The sequence below is a fragment of the Cynocephalus volans genome, chromosome 2 (assembly GCF_027409185.1).
Source record: "Cynocephalus volans isolate mCynVol1 chromosome 2, mCynVol1.pri, whole genome shotgun sequence".
NCBI classification, from domain to species: Eukaryota; Metazoa; Chordata; class Mammalia; order Dermoptera; family Cynocephalidae; genus Cynocephalus; species Cynocephalus volans.
In genome coordinates, this window is record NC_084461.1 from 44,305,110 (window position 1) to 44,331,871 (window position 26,762).

Sequence of the window (26,762 nt, forward strand, 5' to 3'; positions counted from 1 at the left end):
CTATAGCACTTAGCATGGGGCACATGCTGTTTAATTGATAATGATAAAATATTTACACAGAAGGCTCATGAAAGAATTTAAATGTCTAATACTCCCCAACTTTGACAAGAAAAAAACATAGAAACATATGCTTTCTAAGTAACTGAATGTTGCTGAGTAATTAACATGCTACAGTTTCTAAAGATAAAACTGTTACACGGACTCTTTCTATCCAATCTTCTGAGATCAGAAATGTCAGGTAAGGGCTTCTGCAGTGAAACGTGCAGTCTCTAGTTGGCGAAACTCTTTAGGAAGTGAAATTAACCAAAGGAAGGATGTAAGCACCAGTCTCATCCTGTATTATAATGTATGCACATTGTTACATAGAGTCTCTTAATATCTTTACGTATTTTTAGGTATCCCCTTAGAAAGACAATAATCATGAATCCACTTAGATAACTCATCTGCTCCCTAAATGAGTTCATATATGAAAGTGCTGAGGACATAGAAAGCACTCAACAAATGTCAGTTGTTGCTCTTGGTTTTTATATTGTTTCATTCTTTAGAGATGTGCTGACCACTAACCACGTGTGTCTATTGAGCACTTGAGATGTTACTTTTCCATATTGAGATGTGCTCTCATTATAAAATGTACACTGAATTTCAAACACGTAGGTAGGGAAAAAGAAATGTCAAATAGCTCATTAACAATTTTTATACTGAATACATGCTAGTTTGGAGATATTGAATTAATTAAATATTAAATATAGTATTGAGTAAATATTATTAAAGTTAATTTCACCTGTTGCTTTTTATTTTATTACCATGGCTGGTTACTAGAAAACTTTAAATTACATATGTAGCTCACATTCCTGGTTTGCATTATACTCATATCTCTATTGGACAGCACTGCTTTAGAGAGACCTCCAAGGGTGTGTGGCACAGCAGCTGTGTTATAGACATTATCAAGGATCTTGATCAGTTAAGAGGAAAGAAAACAGGTCAAAATTATAGCTGAACAAATATGACCTATTCACTAATAAAAAAAGGAAGTTAAATGTGTTTTTCACTGTTTTGTGCTCAGTTTTATCTTTAGGAAACTATACTTAACATTTTATCTCTAATGAAAAAAAAAAATTCTATTTCTAGGTTACTGGTTGGTTCACCGTGGAGTGGCTTTCCTGAGAACCGAATGGGAGATGTGTATAAATGTCCTGTTGATTTATCCACTGCTACATGTGAAAAACTGAATTTGCAAAGTAAGTTGTAATTAGCAATGTGATTTTTTACAAATAGCAAAATCTAATTTATCATGTACTCAGCTGAAAAATAACAGACATAGTAGTCATTGTTCTGTCTTAAAGAAATATAGATAGCTTTTTTGCCTTTATCTCTTTAATCATATGGAGCCCAGTTGTATCCGAATTTCCCAAAGAGTTTGAAGACCTGATTTAACAAGATGCATAGGAAATGTGCTGCCTCCTGAACCGTCTCGCCCCAGACCATGGACAGATTTCCATAAACGTTTAGTTTTGTTTCACTGATTACTTGCAGAAATCTGAGGCTATCCATTTTTATCCTCCTCCTCTCCTCAAAACAAACCATTAAGAATAGAAATACCAGTACAAAGGCTGAGTTTGGAGATATCAAGAAACACTCGTGGTTTCGATTATGTCTTGATGATTGCATTCTAATTTTAAAAAACCCACAATTGGTAATTATTTGCTGTTTTAATTGTGCACATCTGAGTTGCCTTCTATTAATGCAAAACATCACTAAATGTGTAAAACTAGAAAGCCAAATGAGTGATACATATTTCCACACAATATTTCCTGATGTAAGTGAGAAGTCACTCAATTCAATCATCATTACATCAGCAGCAGCAGCATCCAAAAAAAAAAAAGAAAGCCAGCACTGAGTTAGAGCTCTCCTGAAGAATTAAGACATGAATTAGGAAAATACAGTGTTTTGGAAATCAAAGGAAAGAAGAGTTTCAAAAAAAGACTTGGAAACAGGGAAGGAGTGTTTCTCATATATCTCTGCAAACCTAATTTCTAGCATAATTTCTTGCACTTATTAAGGGCTTAATAAACATTTTCAGCGACGTGGAAGGATTATCATTGGTGTTAAATGCTACAGAGCGCGAAGGGTGTGAGGCCTGAGTAAAGATCTTCAGCTTATTTAAGGAGGTTATGGGTGATCTACATCAGTGATCTCCAAACATTTTGTACACTCACCATATATATACATATTTTTAACAATAAAATATATAGTTTAGAAGTGAGTTTCAGAATTTTTATTATAGTTTAAAAGTTTTATTATATCCCTCCAAATGTATCATGTCACCCTCTGCTTTTGAACACTCATCCTTATTGTATATATTTTTATTATTCTTTAAAGCTATGTAAGTGCATATTATCTTCCTAATAGTACATTTATATTAAAATAAATTTAAAAGAATAAAAACATGCACATAGAACTTTTAATTTTTTTTCTGCACTCTAGCATATTATTTTTTGTGTAACTTACTCAGCTAGTGTGTAAATCCAGTAGTGTTGTGGGGAGAAAATGTATAACAAAGAATTTAGGAATGGGTGAGCAGTGAGCAAGTCCAAGGAGTAGAAGTCGGCCTCTTTTTCTAGAAGTTGAGCGGCGAAGGACAGCTGGGAAAAACAGTTCTGTATGACAGCAGGGTTAAGAGAAGATGTTTCTAGTAAAAAGGAGATGATCCTACTTGGAGAAAGCGTGGCAGGAGGTGGTAAAAAGGAAATGACTATTAGACAAGGATAGAGTTAACTGGATGGAATTAATGTCACTAGTACCTGAAGAAATGTGTCTTAGAAAGATTGCTCCTTTCTCTAAGACACAAAGGAAGGAGAGAAGTAGAAGTTGTAAGAATGACCTTCCCGTAATGATGAGAGAAGTCAAGATTACCCCTGAGAATGTGATTCGTCTTCTCTGCAGTAGCCGAGTTACTCACCAAGAGTGGTGGGACCTGGGATGAGGCTGGAGGCTTGAGGAGAAGGGTGAAGTTTTACAACAGTTGCCCTGGGAAATGAGGGAAGGATAGATGAAAGTGGCAATGATGGCTTGGCCGAGATTAGAGAACTTGATATGCCCCAGTTCAGTGGCAGAGAGAAGTTTGGAGAAATTCATTATTTTACATGGCTAGCTTCAAGATTTCCTTTTAAAATTCACCCACTATTGCTTTGAGCCATATTCTAAAATAGGGCATTCTTGATGACACTTCAAGGATATCTTCACTGATCCAGAAAAGAAAGCATCAGATAGTACCACCATGACTTTGTAAAGAGCAGATGTGGCAGAGGGAACAAATGATGTCCTCAGATGTGTTTTGTTTGATCAGCACATTGTTTGTAAAAAAAATTAAATTCCTAACAGTCATGCCCTCTCCAGAGCCCACCCCTAATATGTTACACTCTGCAGCCTCACACATTAAACTGAGTTCCTGGATCACTGAAGACAGCTCATTTCCCTCCACTTCACTGTATATTTCAAGCACCTGGATATATGGCCCGAAATTCAGTGCTACATATAAACATGGGTGTACATGGTTTGTTTGTTTGTTTGTTTGTTTAACAACTATGAGTAAACAGTGAAGATTTAATCACCTTTTAAAATCTTTTTTTCCTTTGATAGCTTCTACAAGCATTCCAAATGTTACAGAGATGAAAACCAACATGAGCCTGGGCTTGACCCTCACAAGGAACGTGGGAACCGGAGGGTTTCTCGTGAGTGTTTTCTTTTGAAATCTTCATTTTTTTTGAGAAAGTATGTAGTCAGTGTCTTCTCACAATCCTTCCCATCAAATCAGATCTTGAGGTTTAAATGTTAGAGCTTGTTTTTTGATACATTATACTATTTGGATTTGTAAAATAAAATAACATTCTGTTGACCTGTGCACTTCTCATGATATTCAGCAAAACCATTGCCACAGAAGGTCTTGAAAAAAGGGAGCAAAAGGAACACTAATTCTTTGCCCCTGGAGAGTGTACTTAGTATTTGTTGATGGCAGCAGAATCCCAGGTCTCATTTCTGCTTCCTGTAGGAACATTCAAGATAGGTACTGCTAATTCCGAAAGCAGGCTTCAAAGCCAAGAGGTATTTTTGTTTTTAATCATTTCCTGAAACTGTTGGTTCATCTGATATTATTTAAGTCATGGTGAGGTCTCTCATCTTACTGCATGTCAGCGTTTACCCTCATTTCATTTCTAAAATACTATGAGAAGACATCACAAATCAGTGAAATAGAATGCCCTATTTAACAAGTGGTCTGGGGACAATTAATTGGTTAATAGTTTGTATATCCAAATAGGCTTTTCAAGTGAATTAAAGAGCTCATATAAAAAACTAGAACAAAATGGAAGTTTTCTGAAGGAGGGAAGAATTTCTGAGATTAGAATTAATGAAAGAAATATTATAGGAAATTGTTGAAAAGATCTAACTATAAAAACATGAAAACCATCACACACCAAAAAAAAAAAAAAAAAAAGGGTTAAAGGCACATAAAAAATATTATTTGCAATTGCAATGTTCACTAGCTTATATAAGTATATTCTGGTTGTATAGTCCTGCTAAAACTGCCTCAGAAAGCCTAATTTAATTTCACATTGGTTTTATCTGTACCATTGACATGTTAACTTAAAAGCCTGTGTTTTATAACTGGATTATTCTAAAACTGTAATCAATTTTGAACAATGTCATTCTGTTTTTACTAACAGGTATTAGTTTTCAGATGACTTTGCTATCATTAAGTAAATTAAATACTGCTTATAATATGTGTTACATCAGTGCATAAATGAATATTGCAATAAATCTTCATGGTTTATGATATTCAAGTCTTTGTAATAACATTACTTTCTTCTTTTGTTTGTGTGCTTGTTTGTTTTTAAGGTTGAATAAATCAGAAAGAGGAACATATTGAGATTTAGTGATTATAGAATGTGCCTCAAAATTTTTAATCTGTAACTCTAGATAAATAAAGTAAAAGAAAATTGCAATAGAAATTGAGAGGTTAATTTGTCAATGTAATGAGCAGAGAGGGAGGGGGGAGAGAGAGAAGAAGAAAAAGAAAAGAGAAAGAAAGAAGAGAGACAGAGAGAGAGAGAGAGAGAGAGAGACAGAGAGAAAGAAAGAAAGAAAGAAAGAAAGAAAGAAAGAAAGAAAGAAAGAAAGAAAGAAAGAAAAAGTCAAAATTTCCTTTACATACCTAAAAGGTCAAAATCATAAGATACTCTAAAGAATTAAGTGGAAAAGACTGACAATCATCACATTTTTTTGAACCTTCTTAAGTTCTGGGCTTAAAGAAGGAATGCAGTTCTGGCATTAGCAATTGGCATATTCTAATTTCAACTTTTTAATGCTGTTTTCCATTGCTTTTAAAACAAAAAAAAATCTTGAATACTTCATGAGTTATTTTCCAAGGTGATAAAAAAAATTTTTTAAAAACAACTTAGGAATGGAGATATAGGAATATAGGATATAGGAATCAGTAACTGGTAAAATAAACTAATCAAAGGTATCAGCAATGATTTTCTGCTAATTAATTGGCAAAATGAACTATTTTTATAGGGGAAAACTGTGCTTTGTTCATTGAGCATGAAATATGACCAGCTGCTTCCCCTTTGAGCTACCAACAGTTAAACTGGGTCAAATAGATTCCCTTTTGTTTTTCCAGTTGCTTCTTGCAAGTCCCCACTCTTCTATTTAGTTTTAATGACTGATCCACAGCTTTCCATGTTAAGCATTGCAGATATTTTTTCAAATCTTTACAAGATTTCTATTTCTCACTTTTCTCCTTTTTCGTCTACCACTTTTAATATTATTCAATCTAATATTTCCCATGTGATTTAATCATGACTTAATCAGGAGTTCTTGGCATTCAAAGGCTGCTGAAAAGGAGATAATTGAGATGCCATTAATGGAGATATTAAGAATTGGATAATGTATGGTGTGGGCAAGGAGACAAATGCCAGCCAGCTTTGGTGGCTGAAATAAATTAGAGAGTGGTAGTGGGGGGGTTTTGAAGTTCTAGAAGTAAGGAGATACTTCACAGCCAAGTTAAAAACCAGCAGTCAATGAGCCTCCTTTGTGTTTGTTTAGCATATAGAGTGTTTTTAAATCTGTTAATTTGCGTACAAAATTTGTCCTCTCTGACTCTGCTTGAAAAATTGAAGAATCTGTCAACACAGGGCCTGTTTCACAGTAGTGGGTGAGCAAGAACCATAGTAACCTGCCCATGACCATAAGGCATGGGTTCTTCATTCACCCTGGTGTCTGTACTGGCCCTGAACACTCTGTGAGGGCTCCTGCCAGGCCCTCGGAGGCCTTCGGGTTTATGGTTCCGCTGAGTAGAGTGAACGGGCAGGAGGAAACTGATGCTCATGATAACAAGGATAGTGATGCTGGCTAACAATTATATAGCACTTGCTATATATCTGGCACTGTTGTAAGTGTTTTATATTTATAGACCCATTTAATCTTCACAACAACCTTAAAAGATAGGAGGTATGATTATCCCCATTTTACAGATAAAGCACCTGAGACAAAAAATGAATTTTGCCCTCTTTTCCTCCTGGGTGTTCTCTGGAAGAAAGGCACCCCTTTCATCTAGCTTGGAGGATGACCTGGTGGGCTCTTTCCATTACTGACATCTGTCCCTGCCAGTCTTGTCCCCTCCCCCTGGGGGCCTGCCACTGGGCACAGAGCCTCTGCCACCTTCTCCATCGTGTCTGCTTCTCCCAGTGAACTCTCATCCAAAGGCATTTTTGACTTGTTAGTTGCAAGAGTTGACAATTCCAAGTATTTTGAAAAGAATAGAAATGTCTGAATTCTACAGAGAAGTAGAGGGTTAGCATGTTCTGTGTGTTCCCATTTACCGTTTTCTTGTTTCTTTGAAGACGTGTGGTCCTCTTTGGGCACAGCAGTGTGGAAGTCAGTATTATACAACTGGGGTTTGTTCTGACGTCAGTCCCGATTTTCAGCTCCTGGCCAGCTTTTCACCTGCAGTTCAGAGTAAGTTACGGGTGTGTAGAAGGCCTGAGCAGTGCCTGTGTTTAAAGGAGGGGGGAACAATTTACCAACAAGGGCTGCTGAAGCCCTCAAGTCTCATGTTTATGTGGTATAAAGTTTGACTTACCTAGAGAAATCTGCATTTTTCATCTTTTTCTATGTAGCCTGCCCTTCCCTCATAGATGTTGTGGTTGTATGTGATGAATCAAACAGCATTTATCCCTGGGAAGCAGTAAAGAATTTTTTGGAAAAATTTGTACAAGGCCTAGATATAGGCCCCACAAAGACACAGGTATGGACATCAGTAATACATAAAGTAGCCTATGGCTTTCTTTCTGAGAAAATATTGTTAGATATGAAGTCTTAATTTTTGCATTTGTCAAATCCCATATTAAATGCACTCAATGATAACCTTGAAAGTTAATTGAAACTTGTACTATGTTGGGTTATTCTAACTATGACTTTGTCCAGTGCTGGGCTTTTGACTTTAGAGTTCTATTTCTGACACAGACAATAAGGGTATGGGATATAACATTTTAATCCTCTCTTAGTTGCCTATTTTTGCCCCTGTAACACAAGTTTATTAATACATTTGAAAATTCAATATGTACTTTTGTATTTTTCTTTATGTCCATTTGGACTAATAATGAATTTATTCTGTTTACTTTTTTCTGGTAAAACAATTTTCTTTGAATTCTGGGATTTTTATGAATAAGTCACTAAACATAATTCCTCCATTTATTATTTTATAGTCTTTTATCATAAAGTCTAGCCTGTCGTATTTTACACAGAACAAGTGGTTTCAATAATTTGATATAGCTCTCTGTTTTAAGTCATTAATTTGCATTTATATCTTCTTGAGGTAGGCAACCAAAACTCAGGAGCAGAAGCTTTAAGCTTCTGTAACGAGACTGAATAGCATTTATTTTAAAAGTACAGTTTTTGCTTTTTTGGTTTGTTGAGGTTTTGTTTTGTTTTTTTCCCCTTTCTTATTGGATCCTCTATTTCATGGGTCATTCTGGTTGTACCAGCACACTGAACCAACATCAGCGGGGACCAATTTAGAGTTATCAGTATACAAAGGTACTTGAAAAAGTTTGTGGAAAAATAGAATTAAAAGACAATACGAATCTCTCCATGAACTTTCTGAAGTACCCTCGTATGTTCTTAGATTGCATCTGATAATCCAGTGTCCAACATCTGGTAACAATTGTTGGAATATTTTTCCTTAAATGCTTTGTAGTTATCTTTATTGAAATTTGCTTTTCTGCTTTCCTATATAGTATTGTAAGATACTGTTACACATTTTCCCCATTGAGGTCACTTTTCAATACCAAGAGGACATTAATGCCTGCTGAAAATTGAAAGTTTTACTGTGGGATTTTGCCAGAAAATTCTGATAATAAGACTAGGCATAGCACTGGTTTCTAGAGAGTACAACTATTAAAGGCCCTCATAAGAGAAGCTTTCACATGCATCTGCTTATTTTCTCTGCCTCTAAATGGATCACCCCTCGTAACATGACTTACTTTATTTAACAGTCTTTAATATAGTATGACCTCCTCTTCTGTGTCTTTCTACATCTCTAGAAGTGGTTTAACTCAGTCTCTTTTCTTACAACCTAAATTTGACCTTTCTGTGAGTCCTAATATACCACATTTCTTTAAATCCTTCCCCTTTCTCACACCAGAAGTCCTGGAGCTGTGTTGTCATGGGGTTACTACCATCTTCCTCTAGTATCAGACTTTGAAATCCTCGGAGTTGTTTTTGATCCTTTACTCACTCTCAGGTCTTACATCTTATTTTAAAGAAAGGGGTTCAGGAGTATATTTCTTGCCATCTTCCCAGTGCCTAGCTTACTGCCTCCTTAGTAAAAAGTAGCAGATTGAACTCAGAAATCCAGACATTGCCCCTTCCACCTTCCTTGCATACTGACCTCTGGTTCAGAGAGCCTCTTACCCCTGACCCCTCACTGCCACTTCCTGTTCTGGAAACCCTATCTCCTAGGCTTAGAGGATGAGTTCAGTGCCTAAGAACAAGCACGCTAATAGAAGGGTGTGACTTTCTTGATCTGAATGTTCAGAGAATGTCCATGAACATCTTGTTCAGAAGTCCTTTCTCTTAGATCACTCAAATCAGATTCTCTCTAGTCATATTTTTCTTGGGAGGCCAGAAACTCCTTGCTCCATATGCATGTATAGCAACTCCCCTCCAGAAATGCTGAAGATCATAACAGAGGAAACACAGCACAATAAATAGGCCCAAATTGATCACATTGATTAGGAGCACATTGGTTTTCTTATATTCGGCTCTAATTCGTTATTACATAATTACTCTCAATTGATGAGATGTTACCTTCCATCTATGATTGCTTATAGTTGTCTGCAATCTTATATCCATTGGTAATTAGAAAGGTTATTTATATTCATTTTAATCTTCCTGTTATAAACCTTGTTCTAATATTTGCCTATATTAAAATATTACAGGGAAAAGCTTAAAAATCTACAGTTATTATTCTTGAGAACCAAATCATAAGCTGTTGCACATCATCTCACTTGGCCATAGTACTACTATTATATACTGAGGACCTCTAACAAAGAATCATTCCTTGAAAGAAGAGTAACTATCGAGAACAAAGTTGGAAGGGATTCCCTTAAGCTATTAGTCCATGTCTAAATGCGCTTTTGATTTTTATCACATTTGTTAAATAGAAGTTATTTATAACTTAATGACAGCCCATTAACAAACTTCTACTCTTTTAAAGGTGGGATTAATTCAATATGCCAATGAGCCAAGAGTTGTGTTTAACTTGAACACTTTTAAAACCAAAGATGAAATGACTGTAGCAACATCCCAGACATTCCAACATGGTGGGGACCTCACGAACACATTCAAAGCAATTCAATTTGCAAGGTAAGTTTTGACACTAATAGACCAATATTTTGATAACATAAAAGTGCTAAGATGTAAGAAAAAGGAAGTAAATGACAAAGAAAAATACTAACAATGGTACCCACACTAAACGCAGAAGTAATAAAGAAAAAAAGTCTGAGTATTCAGTGACTTGAATCCTTGGAAAAGGCAGTTGGGAAATGAAGTTAAAAATCTTTGATTCTAGGATTTTTATATTACATGATTCTTATATGAGTTAACAAGAAGTAAATGAAATGAAGAAGACCTTAGGTTAAAACAGTAGGAAATGGAGCAGTCTGTCATTATTTGTTAATATTTTTCAGAGCTCCAGACAAATGGAGCTAAGGAAGCATTTTATGCAAATTAACAAGGGCCAGAGAATCTTATGAGAGTCTGAATTTAATCGAATGAGTTTATTATACATACTACAATCCATGTGAATTACAAAGTGTGAATTTTACAACTCTGTAGATCCCTCCTCATTCTTTTCTCAGTTTGTCTATTTTTCCAGCTCCTTCATCTTCATTCTCTTTTAACCAGATCTCTACAAAAGATGTTCAACACTTTCCTGTTGTTAAAAAATAAATGAAGACAATGAGCTTGCCTTCTCTTAAACCACTTCCTGCATTTTCATCTTGTGCATTCCTTCTTTCTAGATCCTTTCAAAAGTGTCTATTCTCCCTTCCTCCCCTTCCAGGAAGCCCGTAGGTCTCCCCTAGCTGAGCATGGCCTTGACCACCCAACACCACGGTCCTGCCCCAAGCCTCATCCTCTCCAGCTCTTCTGAGCACTTGATAATGATGAACAAACACTGCTATTCTGAACCCGTAAACTTCTGGAATCCCTGCTAACTTTCTATCAACGACTTTTGCCTCTTCTCCAGCTACTTTTCCTATTTTTTTCTTCATTAAACAGAACCCTCTCTCGTCTATAGCCCTTCTCTCTTAGGGGCTGTGTTCACTCACATGGCGTCAGCATCAGTTCTATGGGGTTTAACCCACTGCAATGTTGTCAGCCCTGAACTCTCTCAGAATTCTCTCAGGCATCCAGCTGATGCTGCATATCTTTATCTGGAGTGTTGGTTCACTTATCAAATTCGACATGTTTTAAACTGGCCTTTTTCTTCTCCCTACCCCTCCTCGGGACTTGGCCATTTTGATCCATGCCTCTGTCTTATTCCTGCAGCCATTCAGACTAAAACTCCGATGGTTTTCTTTATTCTTTCCACCTCCTCCTTAGATCACACATCTGGTCAGTCAACCACATCCTGTCATTTCTATTTTTGAATTTCCCATTATATCTGCTCCTTCTTTTTTCTATGTGTATATTTTATTTGTTGCTTCCATCAACTGGCGACTCTCCATTTATGTCTCAAAAGCAGATTCTCCACAAGAGAAGATATGATCGGTTTGGTTAATTTTTATTGTCTCTATCAAGGTGTCCTTTTGGGGCAGGCCACTCATAAGCTGATAGCCAGTCACTTGGTTGGTTGCCATTAGGTGAAGTGCCCGACCTGTTCTAGTAAACTCGACTAGGGAAGAATAAGTTGGCATAGAAAATGGCATTCCTGGAATTAGAAACTGCTGAGGGACCCTGTTTTCAGCAGGAAACATGGGTGTGGCTTTTTTCCCTGGAAGGAGCCGGGGGACCTGGCAAGCTTTCTTCTCCAGTGTAACGCCACTGTCTGTTGAGGTAGGAGTTATATAGCCTTTTCAAAACTTTGGTTTTCTCTCCTGTGCTGTCATCTGTCTCCCTCTGACCACTATTTCCCAAGCTGACAGAAGTTAGTCTTCTCATTGCTAGGAGAATCACCCAACTATTTATTTTTTCTTTTTTTCTTTTTTTTTTTTTTTTTGGTCTTTTTCTTTAAAACACCGAATAGAATTCTGACAGTCTTTCAGTAAATATTGCCATGTTTCCATTCACACTGTTTTATTGAATGTCTGAGGTTGCAGTTTATTGTCCCATATACTGCAAGTAATTTTGAGGCACAGTGCCTGTCCTCAAAAACCTTATAATCATATTTGAGATCTATAGTATGTCCTAACAAGTATGTCACTCAAAAAGGATCTGATGTGAGTACTGTAATTCAAATTTCTGTATTCTACAATATAGAGTACAGAAGACATTTTAGGAAATAAAATGATGTGCTCACACAGAAAATGTTTAATGGATTTGATTACATAAAAATACAAAACTTCTGTACATAAGTAATTCCATTAAAATTCAACAGGTGATTGATGAACTGGGGAAATTATTTTCAATGTATATGAAAAGAGGTAATTTTCCTTATTAACAAAGAAATCTTACTAATCATTAATAAAATGATGAACAACACAAAGAAAAATGGGCAAAGGTATAGAAAATTGAGTTCTTCGAGAAAGAAATACAAATGCTACTAAACATATATTCACCATTCCTTCATTACTAAAACATGCATATTAAAACAATTTTATTTTATTTCTCACTGACCTAAATACCAAAAATTAAGAAATTTAAAAATCCTTATTGCCAGTGGAGGTGGAGAAACTTGCATTCTTGTGTACTAATGATAATATAAATTGGTGAAATTTTTGAAGGGCAATTTGACATTACTTACCAAAATTTGAAACATGTCTATTCTTTGTCCCAGTAATTTCATTGCTCTGATACATTTGAAAAGTATGCTAAGGTACATATGAAGAGACATTCATTACAGCATTTCTTGTAAAGTCAGAAATGGCCTAATGCCCAATAATGCGGGACTGGTTAAGTAAATTATGGTGCCTCCAAATAGTAAAATATTTTGCAGTCTTTAAAAAAGAAACAAGGGCTTAATAGGTGCTGAAATGGAAAGATCTCCATCAAAATGAAAAACAACTGTATGTCCTCATTTGTGTAAAAGTTTAAGGGATAGACTATGCATATATCTATATTACATCTAGATAAACCGTTTTCTAGAAGGAAACATAAGAAACTGATCATAGTGGTTACTTTTGGAGAAAGGGCTTTGTGTCAGATTGTTGTTTTATACTTTTCCAAATGCTTTGAATTTTTTTGGTCATGTATAAATATTACTTTTTTAAAAATAATTAAATATTGAAAAAATTAAACATGTTTAATGAGTAAAATTTATGACAGTAATATCTGTTGACTAATAGTAATACATTTAATTTTCTTATAAGAAGGTAAGGATAAGAATTTCCGGGGTAAGTACACAAACGTGCACATACACACCACACACACACACACACACACACACACACACACACACCATGAAACCCATAGAAATTATTTTTAACATCAAGCAAGATTAAATTTTTATATGTTTCTTTTCAAGCTACAATAGGACATATTTAAATATATCACCAGAATTGACATGGAGTGAAATTTTGTCACAGTGGGTTGTGCTTGAATAAGCTAGTTTCATATTTCTGTTTCAAACCAGAGGTTCACATATTAGCTTCATCTTTTGATGGTGAGTCTTTAATTTCATCTGCCACAGAGATTACGCTTATTCAGCAGCTTCTGGTGGACGACCAAGTGCTACCAAAGTCATGGTTGTTGTAACTGATGGTGAATCACATGATGGGTCAATGTTGAAAGCTGTGATTGATCAATGCAACAAGGATAATATACTGAGGTTTGGCATAGCAGTAAGTGGCTTTCTTTTTACTTGTTGTGCATTTGATGAGTAAACTTTGTTCCTTTATAGCATCACTTCTCAAGGCTGCACTTTCCCATTGGGTTCATTGTTCAATATAGAAGAAAATTTTTACTCTGATTTTCAGTCCTGTCAACTAAATAAATGATTGTGGAAATGTTGCTTGATTTACTTCTCCAGAGGGCCTATTGTGTTCAGAAATAGACTAGAAAGCACTAATTGGGAAATTGGAGTACAGCAGTAATGACCTTTTTTCCTCTTCCTCTGTTTTCAAGGTTCTTGGGTACTTAAACAGGAATGCCCTTGATACTAAAAATTTAATAAAAGAAATCAAAGCAATTGCTAGTATTCCAACAGAAAGGTACTTTTTCAATGTGTCTGATGAAGCTGCTCTACTAGAAAAGGCTGGGACTTTAGGAGAACAAATTTTCAGCATTGAAGGTAAAAGAACTCCTTTCAAGGACTTTCTTTCCAAAAACTTTCTTCAAGAATTCTTTATTTTATTATCATATACTTTATCTATTAATGTTAACTTGTATACTTTGTATAAAAAGAAACAAATCCGTAAGAAAAATGAAAAACGTGAATAAGTAGTTTATAAAAGATAAAATACAAAAGGTCAATACACAGAAGAAAATATTCCCAATTTCAGTAATTATTGAAAATATAAATTAAAGCAGTATCATGTTTTGCCTAGAAGATGGCACAGATTTATAATGTTTAATCCTAGAGAAATTCTCGGGAAGCAAAGAAGCTCATACACTGTTGATAAGATGGTAAATTGTTACAACTTTTGGGGGGGCAGTTTAGTAATATATTATCATCCTAAATAGTTTCACCTTTTTACACTCTATTATATAATTTTCTAAATTTTTGAATTTGTTGTTTATGAGGAAACATTTTATCAGATCTAAAATAATTTACATATGTTCCCTTGAAAAGTCCAGTCAATGTAAAAATTTCACATGTTCAAGAGCTCTCTGTGTAGGGGTAAAAAGTTGGTAAAAAGTTCTGCATGACCCAAATCCTGGTTCCTGATGGTTAACCCAAAGAACTCTCAGCAATAAAGAACATATTTTACTGAGGACTTGTGTATCAGGTACTGCCTTAGAAGCTGGGTCCAAGGCTTGCATAAATTAAATATTCATTCCTGTAGTCAAATCTTGGTCTCCTGCTTACCCGCTGGGAAGTACTATCTAAAAAATTTCATTGCTTCTTAAATATCTCCTGGTGCTTCTAAGTTATTTAAATCATCATCAAAATCTAATGTGCCCTGAGATAATACAAAATTACTAGGCTACCTATGCTAATTATTGTGTCTGTAGCAGCATAAATGAGAACAATCGCAATCGCAGTGCAGTCTACCAACTAACTAGAAGTCATTCTGAGCGTTTATTATCTGCTGTTATGGACTTTTGGGGAGTGCTGCCCTATTTTATTAAAAATTTTCTCTACGTATCTGTGTAAATTATTACATCTCCTAAACAAGACTATGTCATGTGGTAGAGTTTGTCTTCTTCCCTGTTATGAAAGTGTCAGTCTAGGAATTCAGCTTCCTTTTTGTGGAGATTAGCGGAACGTAGCCATTTTGACCACACTGTATGGAAAATGAGTACTAATTGAGTCTTATGGTGTTAGTGACAGAAGCAAGCACATACATAGAACTAGGATGTGCTTCCCAATTGGTAAAATTCCTACTCACTCTTGAATACTGGTTCCCAATAGCTAACCCAATTATGTCTCAGCACAGTCTTCACTACAGATCAATTGCCTGCCTCCTCCAACTGCATCTGAGATATCGAGATATTTGTGCATTTGTTTATACCAATATTTAAAAGATAAAAATTCAGTTAGTTTCTTAGCTAGTAATTATATATTTTTTTAAAAATGTTCACCTCAGTTTTCACCTTACCTCATACCTTTTTGTTGAGTGTTCTTTGACATCAGGAACTTTCTAAATGTTCCATTAAACACATTAATGCTAATTAAGATTAATGCCAACTTCGAAGTATTGTGAACTTCTATAATCTGCTAAAACACTTAGTGATTTCTCCTCCCCAGAATCCACCAGCTCTATAGTTTTGGGTGAACATCAGAACGCTGTGTGTGTGTGTGTGCATGCACTTGTGTGTGCGTGTGTGGGTGCACACGTGTGTGTGTGTACATGTGAGCCTATGTTTGAAAACTTGATTTAAAATTGCTGACAGTAATATAAGTTTTGAAACTGATTTTCCCAGGTACTGTTCAAGGAGGAGACAACTTCCAGATGGAAATGTCACAAGTAGGATTCAGCGCAGATTACTCTCCTCAAAATGTGTGTATATCAGATGATGTCAAGCCATGCTGTCATTTGGCATAACACTTCTGGACACGATAGCCTTATACATAAAGTAGGAAAAAAGGCCATCTAGTGACTGACAGTGCTGATTCCTAGTCACAGTCATTTAATTTCTTTGTGCTGCTGATATACCATCTTAGAAAATGAAGGTTAATAATTCCTTCCTTTCCCTATTCCAGAGGGATTTTGTATGGGAAAAAGAAGATAATATACAAGAAAGCCTTTGAGTGCTCCAGGGCACAGGCACTATGTTAATTCAAGGTATTATCCCTGCAAGAATTTCCTTTGAATCAATTAATTACTGGAAACATTTGTTAAAAACACAATCTCTTGTCATCACTGTCATTGTTGAATTCTGAGTTGCTGTATTATCTTTTTCTAAGAGCAGAGACAGAAAATACTTGAAAAAGTAAGGAGTCAGGAAAAACTGTGAGATGGGGTCAGAGTGTACCTCATCTTCTTAGGTCAGGGAAGTCCATTCTTCTTCCTTAGGAACATCCACCCCCCAGACCTCTGATTCTAATTCTGCTCAGAATACAAGTGAGGTAGTGAAGGGAGCAAAGAGCTGTGAGACCCTGGGAAATACTGAGGGAACAATATGAACTCCGAGTGTTTGATCAGCAGATCAAAGGACAAAGAACAGTTCATTCTCTATCTAGAATAAAGGGTGCTAACTTTTTCTGGATCACCAGTCTTTAGAGATGCTCATAAAGATTATGGATCTTCCCCGTAGGGAAAAAAAGTGTAAATGGATGAGCACACAGAGAATTTTTCACACATTTTCATGAGGTTTTCGTACATGCCCTGAAGCCCATTCATGCACCCCAGATTCAGAGTACCTGATTTTATTACAGTCATTCACATAATTTCATGGCCACTTAACCTCAAAATGGGACAGAGCACTTCCTTATTTGCTATGTCTTAATGGCTTATAATTTTTAATCTAAAATCATATCCTTGATGTTTTCTAAAATCAAAAACTTAAAAATAACATCCCATCCTGGCCAAACCTGCCTTCTGCGATGATTTATAGCTCTGAATATTCAGATTGGGTTTTGAGCCAATTCAGAGTAGCCTGTCCTCCTGGGCCCTCCCCAGTGCTGACCACTGGTTATTTTCCTTCCAGTAGGTTGAATGTCACAGCTGCAGGTGCCTTTTGTAGCTGTGCTGTTACCAAATAGATGGGACAGGATGTGGGTGATAAAGGAACAGTTGACAAGGAGTCAAGAAGAAAGAGGATAAAAGTTGAAAATAGAATAGGTCAGAAGAAGGCCTCGCAAGTCATGGCTGGGACAGCAGCAGCATCCCTGTCTTTCCTCTGTCATCAGCATTTCCCGTTTCTCAAGCATGTCTCATATCCTGCTGGGAGCTTTTTTATGAATCTGAGAGACTGGAGGCTCACTGCTGCCTCCTTTCTGAAAAATCATAAGCATTCAGCATTTGCCACTGCATGCCTTTGAACAGAAATTTGAACATGGCTTGTACCCATCCGGTACCACAGCTTATTACAAAGATTTATCTACAGGATATGTCATACTAAATAAATCCCAAGATAACATAGCCATGGGAATCCAGCACAAATATATTAAAACAATTCTGAGCTATATCAACATATATTCATATGTATTTTACTTCAGCATGCTTAGCTTTTTTTCTTAAATCTAGACAGTTTATTACAATGTTTTGCATTCTTATGCTTTAAAGGTGATTTGTTTTAATAATCTTCATCTTTCAATTATTTTAGGATATTCTGATGCTGGGTGCAGTGGGAGCTTTTGGCTGGAGTGGGACTCTTGTACAGGAGACATCTCATGGACATTTGACCTTTCCTAAACAAGCCTTTGACCAAATTCTGCAAGATAGAAATCACAGTTCATATTTAGGTAACGCACAGCAGTATTTGGCTCAAGCAAACTTACGTTCTATTTCTTTGAACCAGCTCATTGTTGAATCTCAGAATCAGTGCAGCAAAGCCCTTGAATTGTCATCTCATGATCGTATATATTACAGTTGGCCCTCTGTATCTGAGGGTTCCACATCTGCAGATTCAGCCAGCTGCAAATCAGAAATACTCAAGGGAAAAAAATAATAAAAAATAACCATTCAACAATAAAAAATAATGCAAATTCAAAAATACAGTGTAACAACTATTTATATAATATTCACATTGTATTAGGTATTATAAGTAATCTAGAGATGATTTAAAGTATACAGGAGGATGTTCCTAGATTACATGCAAATACTACATCATTTTATATCAGGGACTTGAAGATTTTGGTATTCACGGGTCCTGGAACCAATCTCTCAGTGGATATTGGGGTCAACTACATACATATATATGTTGCCTCTTTGCCAATCTGGCTTTAACCCATAACCACTTACTGAAACACTATGTTATATTCACTAATCTCTTCTGGCTTTTAAGCAATTGTAATTCCCGGATCATGATTGTGTTTCTTCAAAATGAAAACAATTTATAGAATCCAATCCACTAAGTGGCAGCCACACTAGAGTTATTAGTCTTCTTTTTCTTATAATAAGTAGCCACTGATTTTTGAGTACCTACTATGGGACAGTTCCTGAGCTGGCTAACTTATCTAAATAAACATTTAAATCCTTCCAACAACCCTTTCAGAGCCATTTTACCTTTGAGAGCCAGTGAGGTTAATTTCTTGCCTAAAGTTAAACAACTTACTAAGTGGCAAGTTCAGAATTTGAACCTGGGGCTAACTCCAAGCCCCGTGTTTTTTTTTCACTGTACAACACTACCTTTTAAACTCAACTGTTCATTCATTCAAGAAACTTTTGTTGAGTGCCAAGTTTATAGCTGGCTGATGAGGACAACCCAGAATCTAAGGCCAGCTTTATAGGTAGGGGTCCCACCCATGGAGGACAATGCTGCAGGTCAAAGACAGAAGCAATTTCTCTTAGAAAATGGAAGCCGTACCCTTAGCGATATGCTCAGGAGCACTAGGAACTGTGCATCGCCTCTAACAAATAAGGACCTCTGATCATCTCTTCTAACTTTGCAAGCCTTATCTGGCTGAGATATTCGATGGTGCTCATTCTGTGACTCCTCTCCTAGGTTATTCCGTGGCTGCAATTTCTACCAGAAAAAGTGTCCACTTTGTTGCTGGTGCTCCTCGGGCAAATTATACAGGCCAGATAGTGTTATACAGTGTTAATGAGAATGGCAATGTCACAGTTATTCAGTCTCACAGAGGTGACCAGGTAAATCTCATTGTTTAACATGTGTAATTAATTTTAGGGACAACCGGGGCAGGTGGGGAGTTGGACGGGCAGAAATGGAAAGTAATATTTACTGGGTGCCTACTCAATGATTGGCTCTGAAATCTGAGTTTATTTATATATTCCTTAAATGGTCACAACAATACTGAAAAGATCTACTGTCCCCTTTTGAAGGTTACTGAGAGTTTAGCCAGCTTTCTATGGTCATACAGCTTTAATTGATTGAACTGTCATTAAAACCCAATCCTGTCTGGCCTCAAAGCCTGGGCTGTTGGGTCACATCCCATTCATATTTTTGACTCCCTGAATTAATAATACATGGGTATGATTTAGTCATAACGGCAGGCACTTAACCACCACTTTGTAGGCAAGCCCACAATAGGAGCAAGGATCTGGAGGAGAAATAATGAGAAAAAGGGAACAGTATAACATTTTAAGGACTGAGCTTCTACATCTTAGCCTGTCAAGGGGTCCTGTTGGCTTTGACATTTCTAAAAGTAAAATGATAGCTCTTCTCTGCCATTTTCTAATGCTGTGTGACAATTTGGTAGTTAGGACCTATGATGAATCCCAGTTATTGCCCACATCAGCAAAAGCCGGTTGCTAGAGACTTCCTGTTTCCTTACTAAGTAGTTTTGACCCCTGGGCGTGGCATGTATTTTAAATGAGCTCCATTGATCCCTGACAACCAATATAACATGGTTTCCTTCTTTGAGCTGGAGAAACTAACCACAGATTTCTCTTCTCTGGGATTCAGTCTGATTCTGCTGTTGCTATGGATTTTCTAGAAGTAAGACCTGAGTTCTTGACTTCCCTGACCACTAACTATCTACGGTCACATACTCTTCCCTCCTCTTTAATATTTTAAAGAAGGGTGTTTTTGTTTTGAGAATAACAGTGAAAGTGTTATGGAAGGAATCATTTCTTACTCATTTCTGAATCCTTAAAAGGTGTTCACGTAGGTATGCATTGAACATTGCTGAATGAGGTGAACATTCAAGTTCCCAGCCTCTCTTATTTCACTTATCTCCACCTGGTCTTCCCATCCTGATCTATCCAGGAGCTACTCAACTGTCCCAGTCCATGTCATGGACATGTGCATCAGTCATGCTTTCCACTCCTCTATATCTACAAAGCCCCTTGTCCTCCTTAAGATGTAATTCAAATAATACTTCATCTTTCTAAGCCTTCCTGACTCCCTTGCAATCTGATCACCCAGCATTCTGGGGACTTGCCTCTACTACCATATATTTTACCAAAGAAGCCCAATTATTTGTTCCCTCCTGTCTTTCTCTACAACACATCTCACATACCTACTCAGGGTTTGTCTTGTAAGTGTGGTCTTTGGCCCACTGATGTCAGAAATAAGGACTTATTTAAAATGCTCTTTTCTGGATCACATCCTAGATGTTGCATCAGAATCTCTAGAAATGAGTCTCAGTCATCTGTATTTGAAAGACAACTTTCTTGGTGATTCTTGGGCACAGTAAGATTTAAGAACCAAATGTTGGGTGATGATACAACCTGAGGGAAGAGACTATGTCATCCAACTTTATCTCCCTAACACCTTGTGGGCAATAAATACTCATTTTTTGTGTACTGAATGAGTAAAATTTCAGTGTAATATTAGGAGTATATGAATCCTAGGAACCCTAAAGCTAATATGCTTTATTACTTCAGATTGGCTCCTATTTTGGTAGTGTGCTGTGTCCAGTTGATGTGGATAAAGACACCATTACAGATGTGCTCTTGGTAGGTGCACCAATGTATATGAATGACCTAAAGAAGGAGGAAGGAAGAGTCTACCTGTTTACTATCACAAAGGTAAAAAAAAAAAAAAAAAAAATTAAACTGACAGTTTAATTTGCTTTAGTATTAATCAATAAAAGATAATCAGTATTTTGAAAGAAAATGTATGATTATTGAATCATAATTAATTTGCATATATAGTATAGTTTATATCATCATTTTTGAGGATGTCATCAAGTTGTGATTTTAAAAATCACATTAGATTTTTATATATAAACTAGAGTTTAATGTGTAGCGTACTGCCATTTTCCACGAGAGATCTTTGAATATATATTGTCATAACAAATAAAGCATTATAGATGCACATCATTTTTTTTTTGGTTTAATTGTTATCCTAATTTTTGTAATTGATTATACATAGTCACGGAGTACAGAGCTAACAGTCAGCACCTATGATACACATCATTTTTGAAATACACAGAAACACACACACACACAAACATTTGTGTATTTCTTTCCCAAGCACTCATATAGTTTTTTGGTGTAAAATGATAACAGTGACAAGGTAATGCTATCTTGGTATCATTTTACAGTGAAAAAGACAAATTATACTAGGCATTTTGGAAACCTCCATGTAATCCTGGATGCTTTCTACATTAGTTTCTCAGGAAATTCCATTGCTTAGTGTAACATGTAGGTATATGTCCAACTCTTGGAATTTCCAGTCCTTGCACAGTTTTTCCAACTTGTAGATGGAACTTTCTAAATTCGTGCATATAAGTATGGTGAACTCAGTGAAACCAGGAAAGAAAACTGAATTAAAGACACAGGTTGACATAAAAAATTAGATTACTATAGAGGAGAAAGGATGGAAAAAGAGAAGCTGAAGTTAATACAGTAAAGATTATATTTAGTTGTGATATTTTGCCCTACCTTATTTATTTAAATTAATGTAAAAATTAACCTTTTAACAGAAAGCAATTAAAACAATTCTAAAGCAATTACACAGATAAAGAATGTATAATTGAGTATACAAGGAGGGAAGGACATATCTGCATGTTTGAAAATTTAACAAATGCCCAGTTTCTTAAATATTTCTTGCTTATAAAATAATCTAAATTATTAATTGTTGAAGAAGAAAAGATCTCCTAATACCTTATAAAACTCAGGAATAAATTAATTTCCATAAGATTATGATAGGAGAGAAAAAATCAAGACTGATGGTTGATGAATCAACATTTCATGGTTGAGGCACATTGCTTTCTCTTGAAGTCATAAAATATTTCCATACTTGATTACAAAATCCAAAGAAAAAAACTGTATTTTACAAGAAAGTGTCCTTTTCTTTGGGCAGAATTATTTAGTTATTCTTATAATGGGGTATTAACAATCTCATTTTTCACCTCCTATACCATCGTAATTATGCCACTAGTCAGTAATTTTTAGGTAAAGTCTAAATTAAGATATTGTGTTTTATTTTCTTTTGTGTCTGCCTTAATTTCCTTCAAGAAATTGGTAGATTTTCACCATTTTAAAATTTGAAATCACAAAGGTTTGCAAACAGGTGAAGATCCTAATACTGAGGGAAAAAGAAGACAAAGGAAGGGATACTTTTATGTAGGTCGTTAAGCTACAGTAAAAAGGATTACCTCCTTTCACCTTGGTTTATGAGCAGATATCCTCTGACCTTATGTACTGAAATTCTTACATTCTCATCATAAGTAGAGAATATTGCATTTTAAGTTTAAAACCCTATTCACTTTTAACATACTGAAAATCGGTTTGGTCATTCGATTGCTGTGAATTTTAATTATACAAGTTGTGAGGTTTACTGTAATCATCGTTTTTCCCCCTTGCAAGGGCATGTTGAGTCAGCACCATTTTCTTGAAGGCCCCGACAGCATTGAAAATGCCCGGTTTGGCTCAGCGATTGCAGCGCTTTCTGACATCAACATGGACGGCTTTAATGATGTGATTGTTGGTTCGCCGTTAGAAAATCAGAACTCTGGAGCTGTGTACGTTTACAATGGTCATCAGGACACCATTCGCACGAAGTATTCCCAGGTAACTCATGAGTGGCATGGTGATGTATTTACATGTGTATATCATCATGTTAAGCTAGAGAGTATCATGTAGGCCATCCAATCCATCCCCTTTATTTTATAACTTCATTCATTCACTCAACAAATATTTAGTGAGCTTTTACTATGTGCCAAGCACTGCTCTAGAATCTGGAGATGCCATAAAGAACAGGACAGATGAAATTCTGCCCTTTCTGGACCTTATATTACAATGGAGGAGACAGATATAAAAAAGAGGTAAATAACATAAATTGTTCCACATAGTAAGAACGGCTAAAGAATAAAAAGAAAAATAAAACAGGGAATAAAATTTCTGGGATGGGAATTAATCAGGTGGTTGAAAGGGTGACTAAGGAGGCGTCACTGAAAAGGGTGAGACCTGAGGGAAGTCAGACCTGAAGGAAAAGAGCTAGGACAGGAATCAGGACCTGAACTGCACCAACTCATTTCCGGTCTACCAATCTTTCACTGTTTTGTGCTGATTTGTGATTTTATGTTAAAGATTCATGCTGTTTCCTTGAAAATGTGGCTGTAAGAGTGATACAAAGGTCAGATAATATGACTGAAAAACCAATAGAATTTTGCGGAGAATAAAAACAACCTGAAAAGCAACCAGATAGACAATACGATAATGCAATGCAGAGTCTGCTACTTTCTTGTTTCAGTTGTTGTGCACTACAATTTCATGTCAGACTCACTTTTTTAGAAAATCTTGGGATCGGATGGAGCCTTTAGGAGCCATCTTCAGTACTTTGGGAGATCCTTGGATGGCTATGGAGACTTAAATGGAGATTCCATCACCGATGTGTCCATTGGTGCCTTTGGACAAGTGGTTCAACTCTGGTGAGTCAGTGAGACCCAGACACAAACTAGCTAATTAGAAATGACCTGCTAAGAAGTGGAATAGACTGCTGTGCTGGTGTTGTAGAAATGCACATGCATTATATAAGACTGCAGGGAATTTATGTGTCATAGTTTGCCAAAAAGGAAGGAATATGTTTTTCCCAGTAGAAAAAATATATGTATTAATTTAACATTAAAATCAAGTTTCTCTTCTCTATATGGTGAAAAAGTGTGTAGAAAAGACAAAGCCCTTGAAAAAATAACCAGGTTATTTCTGAACATTATGTTTCTATAAACAGCCTTATCTCAGCTTACAGAAAGGAAGAAGCCTTATGAGAGTGTATGAAAATACTGACATTCAGACCACATAAATAAAATGTAACTCTTATGTGATTAAAAGCTATATTTTAATTATTAGTCATAAAGCAAGAAACCATTATTTAGATTAAGCTGACTTCTCACTGACCTCCGTAGAGTTGAAGATCGGTGGAACAATATGGATTCAAAGGCCATTTGATTCAAGGTCAAAAAATAAGTATATTGTACTGGTAAGGGAATGTAATCAGAAAGAAATTGATTATTTGATCAAGAGTCTCTATTCATTCATTTGTCTCTGTTGGAAAGTATGCCTTAAATGTCCAAATATATCAAGAACATAAAAACATTATTCATTGATGTATCATGATTTTGAGTTTAATGATACAAATTTCACTTGTGTTTTAAAGAATGAAAGGCATTATTTTTATTACAGAATGAAATCTTATGTGGAAAAATAAAACGCAAGGACTTTGAAAAACAGGAAAATATATTTACTAAATAAAATCATTTGAGAGAAGCATACCAAGAGTAAATACAAGGTGTTATATAATTATATGGCTGATTTTTAAACAATTTTATAAGAAATCTACCTCTCAGTGAACGTCACCTTGTGGCCATCTTGGTAGACTTCAGACTTGGTGGGCTATTACTAACTGTACTGTGACACTCCTTTTTAATACAGTCAGTGATGGCCAGACTTTTTCTCTGATTCTTCAAAAAAGTCAAGACACATGGAGTCAAATCCAAGTACTGAGATGATCAGTATAAAGCTAATGCCATTTCATGGTCACATTCCTATAAGTCCCTGAGACTGGTCTTCCTGGGTAAAGCCTTGAAAATAATTTTTTTTTTAAAGTTTATAGGTATGTAAAACAATGACATCTCTGTTGGAATAAGTGCCCAGTCTCTCAAAGAGATTGCCTTAAAGAAAACATTCACTTAGGCATTTTAGATCTTGCAAGTTTGGGGACATGTTGCATTTGTTATTTGATGTTTTTTGAGTGCTTATTAGGGGGCCTGATACATACATGATTAACTATTAAACTAATTTTTCAATTGACTAAAGTCCTTCAGGTGGTACCCGAAATGAAAAGAAAATGTTTTCTGTACCTTCTTGTGGCACTTTTCAAAGCAGTAAAATTACTAATTGCTGCATGCTGCTTTGTAAATAGTTGAGGGTGCACATGGAGTCATGATGATAAGTACAAATTCACTGGCAGAGGAATTAGGAGACCATGAGTTCTAATTTCTCACTGGCTATTACTCAGGAAACTGATAAGTCACTTTGTGTTTCAGACGTTTTCATTGATAAAATGAAGATAATATTTGTTCTACCTATTTCACAGAAGCATTGTAGGGAATAAATGAGGCTATGTGTCAGATATCTAAAGAGCCGAGCCATTGTCAGAAATCTATAGTGCCCTGCCTGAGATGGACTCTTCAGCTGTTGTCTGGCATCAGGCTGGTTGCCACCATCATAGCCATATGCCACGCATGAAAGGATCACTGCCAGCCACTGAGGCAGCAGAGAAACAGCCAGGACCACACTCCTCTGTCTGGCCACCCCTACCTCCACCCGCTCTGTTCCCTACCTTCACTGCTTCCAGATGTCAAAACACAACAACAGATCATGACTTTGCACTTGACTCGCACAGAGCTTGCAAACTCCCATCCTGTGCTCATGTATGTGTTCATTTAATTAAAAATACGGAATGTAGATTGTGCTGCTGATGCAGTCACAAACTGAAAAGACATTATCCCTGCCTGCCATCTTAGAGCCTTCAAATATAAAATTCTGCTAAAGTGCTTAGATAGAGAGTAGAGAGGAATATTTGATAATGCTGGCACTGGGTCCTCCATGTAAAGGTTGTAATATGTGTGCTCGTTAATGATGTCCATTTATCTGTTTCCTTTTATGTCTTTCAGGTCACAAAGTATTGCTGATGTGGCTGTAGAAGCTTCATTCACACCAGAAAAAATCACTTTGTTCAACAAGAACGCTCAGATAATCCTCAAACTCTGTTTAAGCGCAAAATTTAGACCTACTAGGCAAAACAATCAAGTGGGTACGTAGACCTGAAATAACCTGTACAGAGATAGGTTTGCTTATAGAATTTTAGCCCTGAATATTACCTTCATTTTGGTTTGTATAGCAAACCAAATAGCATCTTTGTATAGCATCTTTATTTGCAGATGCTTAAATTGCCATACATTTGTGGTGCCCAAGAATGGTTCATTATGCATGGAAGGATTGTGTAGATAATATTCCTTTCTCATCTCTAGAAGGCGACTTTTGTTGTAGAAAGTTGTAATCTTCACGACATACTTATGGGCTCTCCCAGCTCTATCCTTGGAGTTTTTCTTCCTCTCAGTTCCCTTAACTTAAAACCTTCAGCTCACACAGATTACACTGGACTGCTGCTAATCATAAACAAGTGTGCCATATGTTAGTTATGCCATGGTCTAGGTATGGTGTGTTCAGTAAAATTATCAAGTATTGTTCCTATTCTTGAGGAATTAATAAGCATGAAATAGTGAAAGAAAAATGGAAAGCAACGTATAATATGTGCCCAGTGTTTTAAATTTTCTAAATAATACAGTGAAGTGAGTAAAAGTC

General features: G+C 36.1%; 1 protein-coding gene across 1 annotated transcript in view; it reads left to right on the forward strand.

Moving 5' to 3' along the window:
• ITGA2 (integrin subunit alpha 2) overlaps positions 1-26,762 on the forward strand; it is a 91,378-nt gene that overhangs the window by 43,156 nt on the left and 21,460 nt on the right. The window contains exons 4-17 of the mRNA XM_063087591.1: positions 1,129-1,238; positions 3,640-3,731; positions 6,900-7,014; positions 7,176-7,303; positions 9,776-9,924; positions 13,409-13,559; positions 13,843-14,008; positions 15,805-15,881; positions 17,650-17,788; positions 18,991-19,136; positions 20,835-20,978; positions 22,764-22,967; positions 23,691-23,827; positions 26,072-26,211. Coding sequence (XP_062943661.1) covers positions 1,129-1,238; positions 3,640-3,731; positions 6,900-7,014; positions 7,176-7,303; positions 9,776-9,924; positions 13,409-13,559; positions 13,843-14,008; positions 15,805-15,881; positions 17,650-17,788; positions 18,991-19,136; positions 20,835-20,978; positions 22,764-22,967; positions 23,691-23,827; positions 26,072-26,211 — 1,898 coding nt within the window. The remainder of the gene's footprint in view (positions 1-1,128; positions 1,239-3,639; positions 3,732-6,899; positions 7,015-7,175; positions 7,304-9,775; positions 9,925-13,408; positions 13,560-13,842; positions 14,009-15,804; positions 15,882-17,649; positions 17,789-18,990; positions 19,137-20,834; positions 20,979-22,763; positions 22,968-23,690; positions 23,828-26,071; positions 26,212-26,762) is intronic.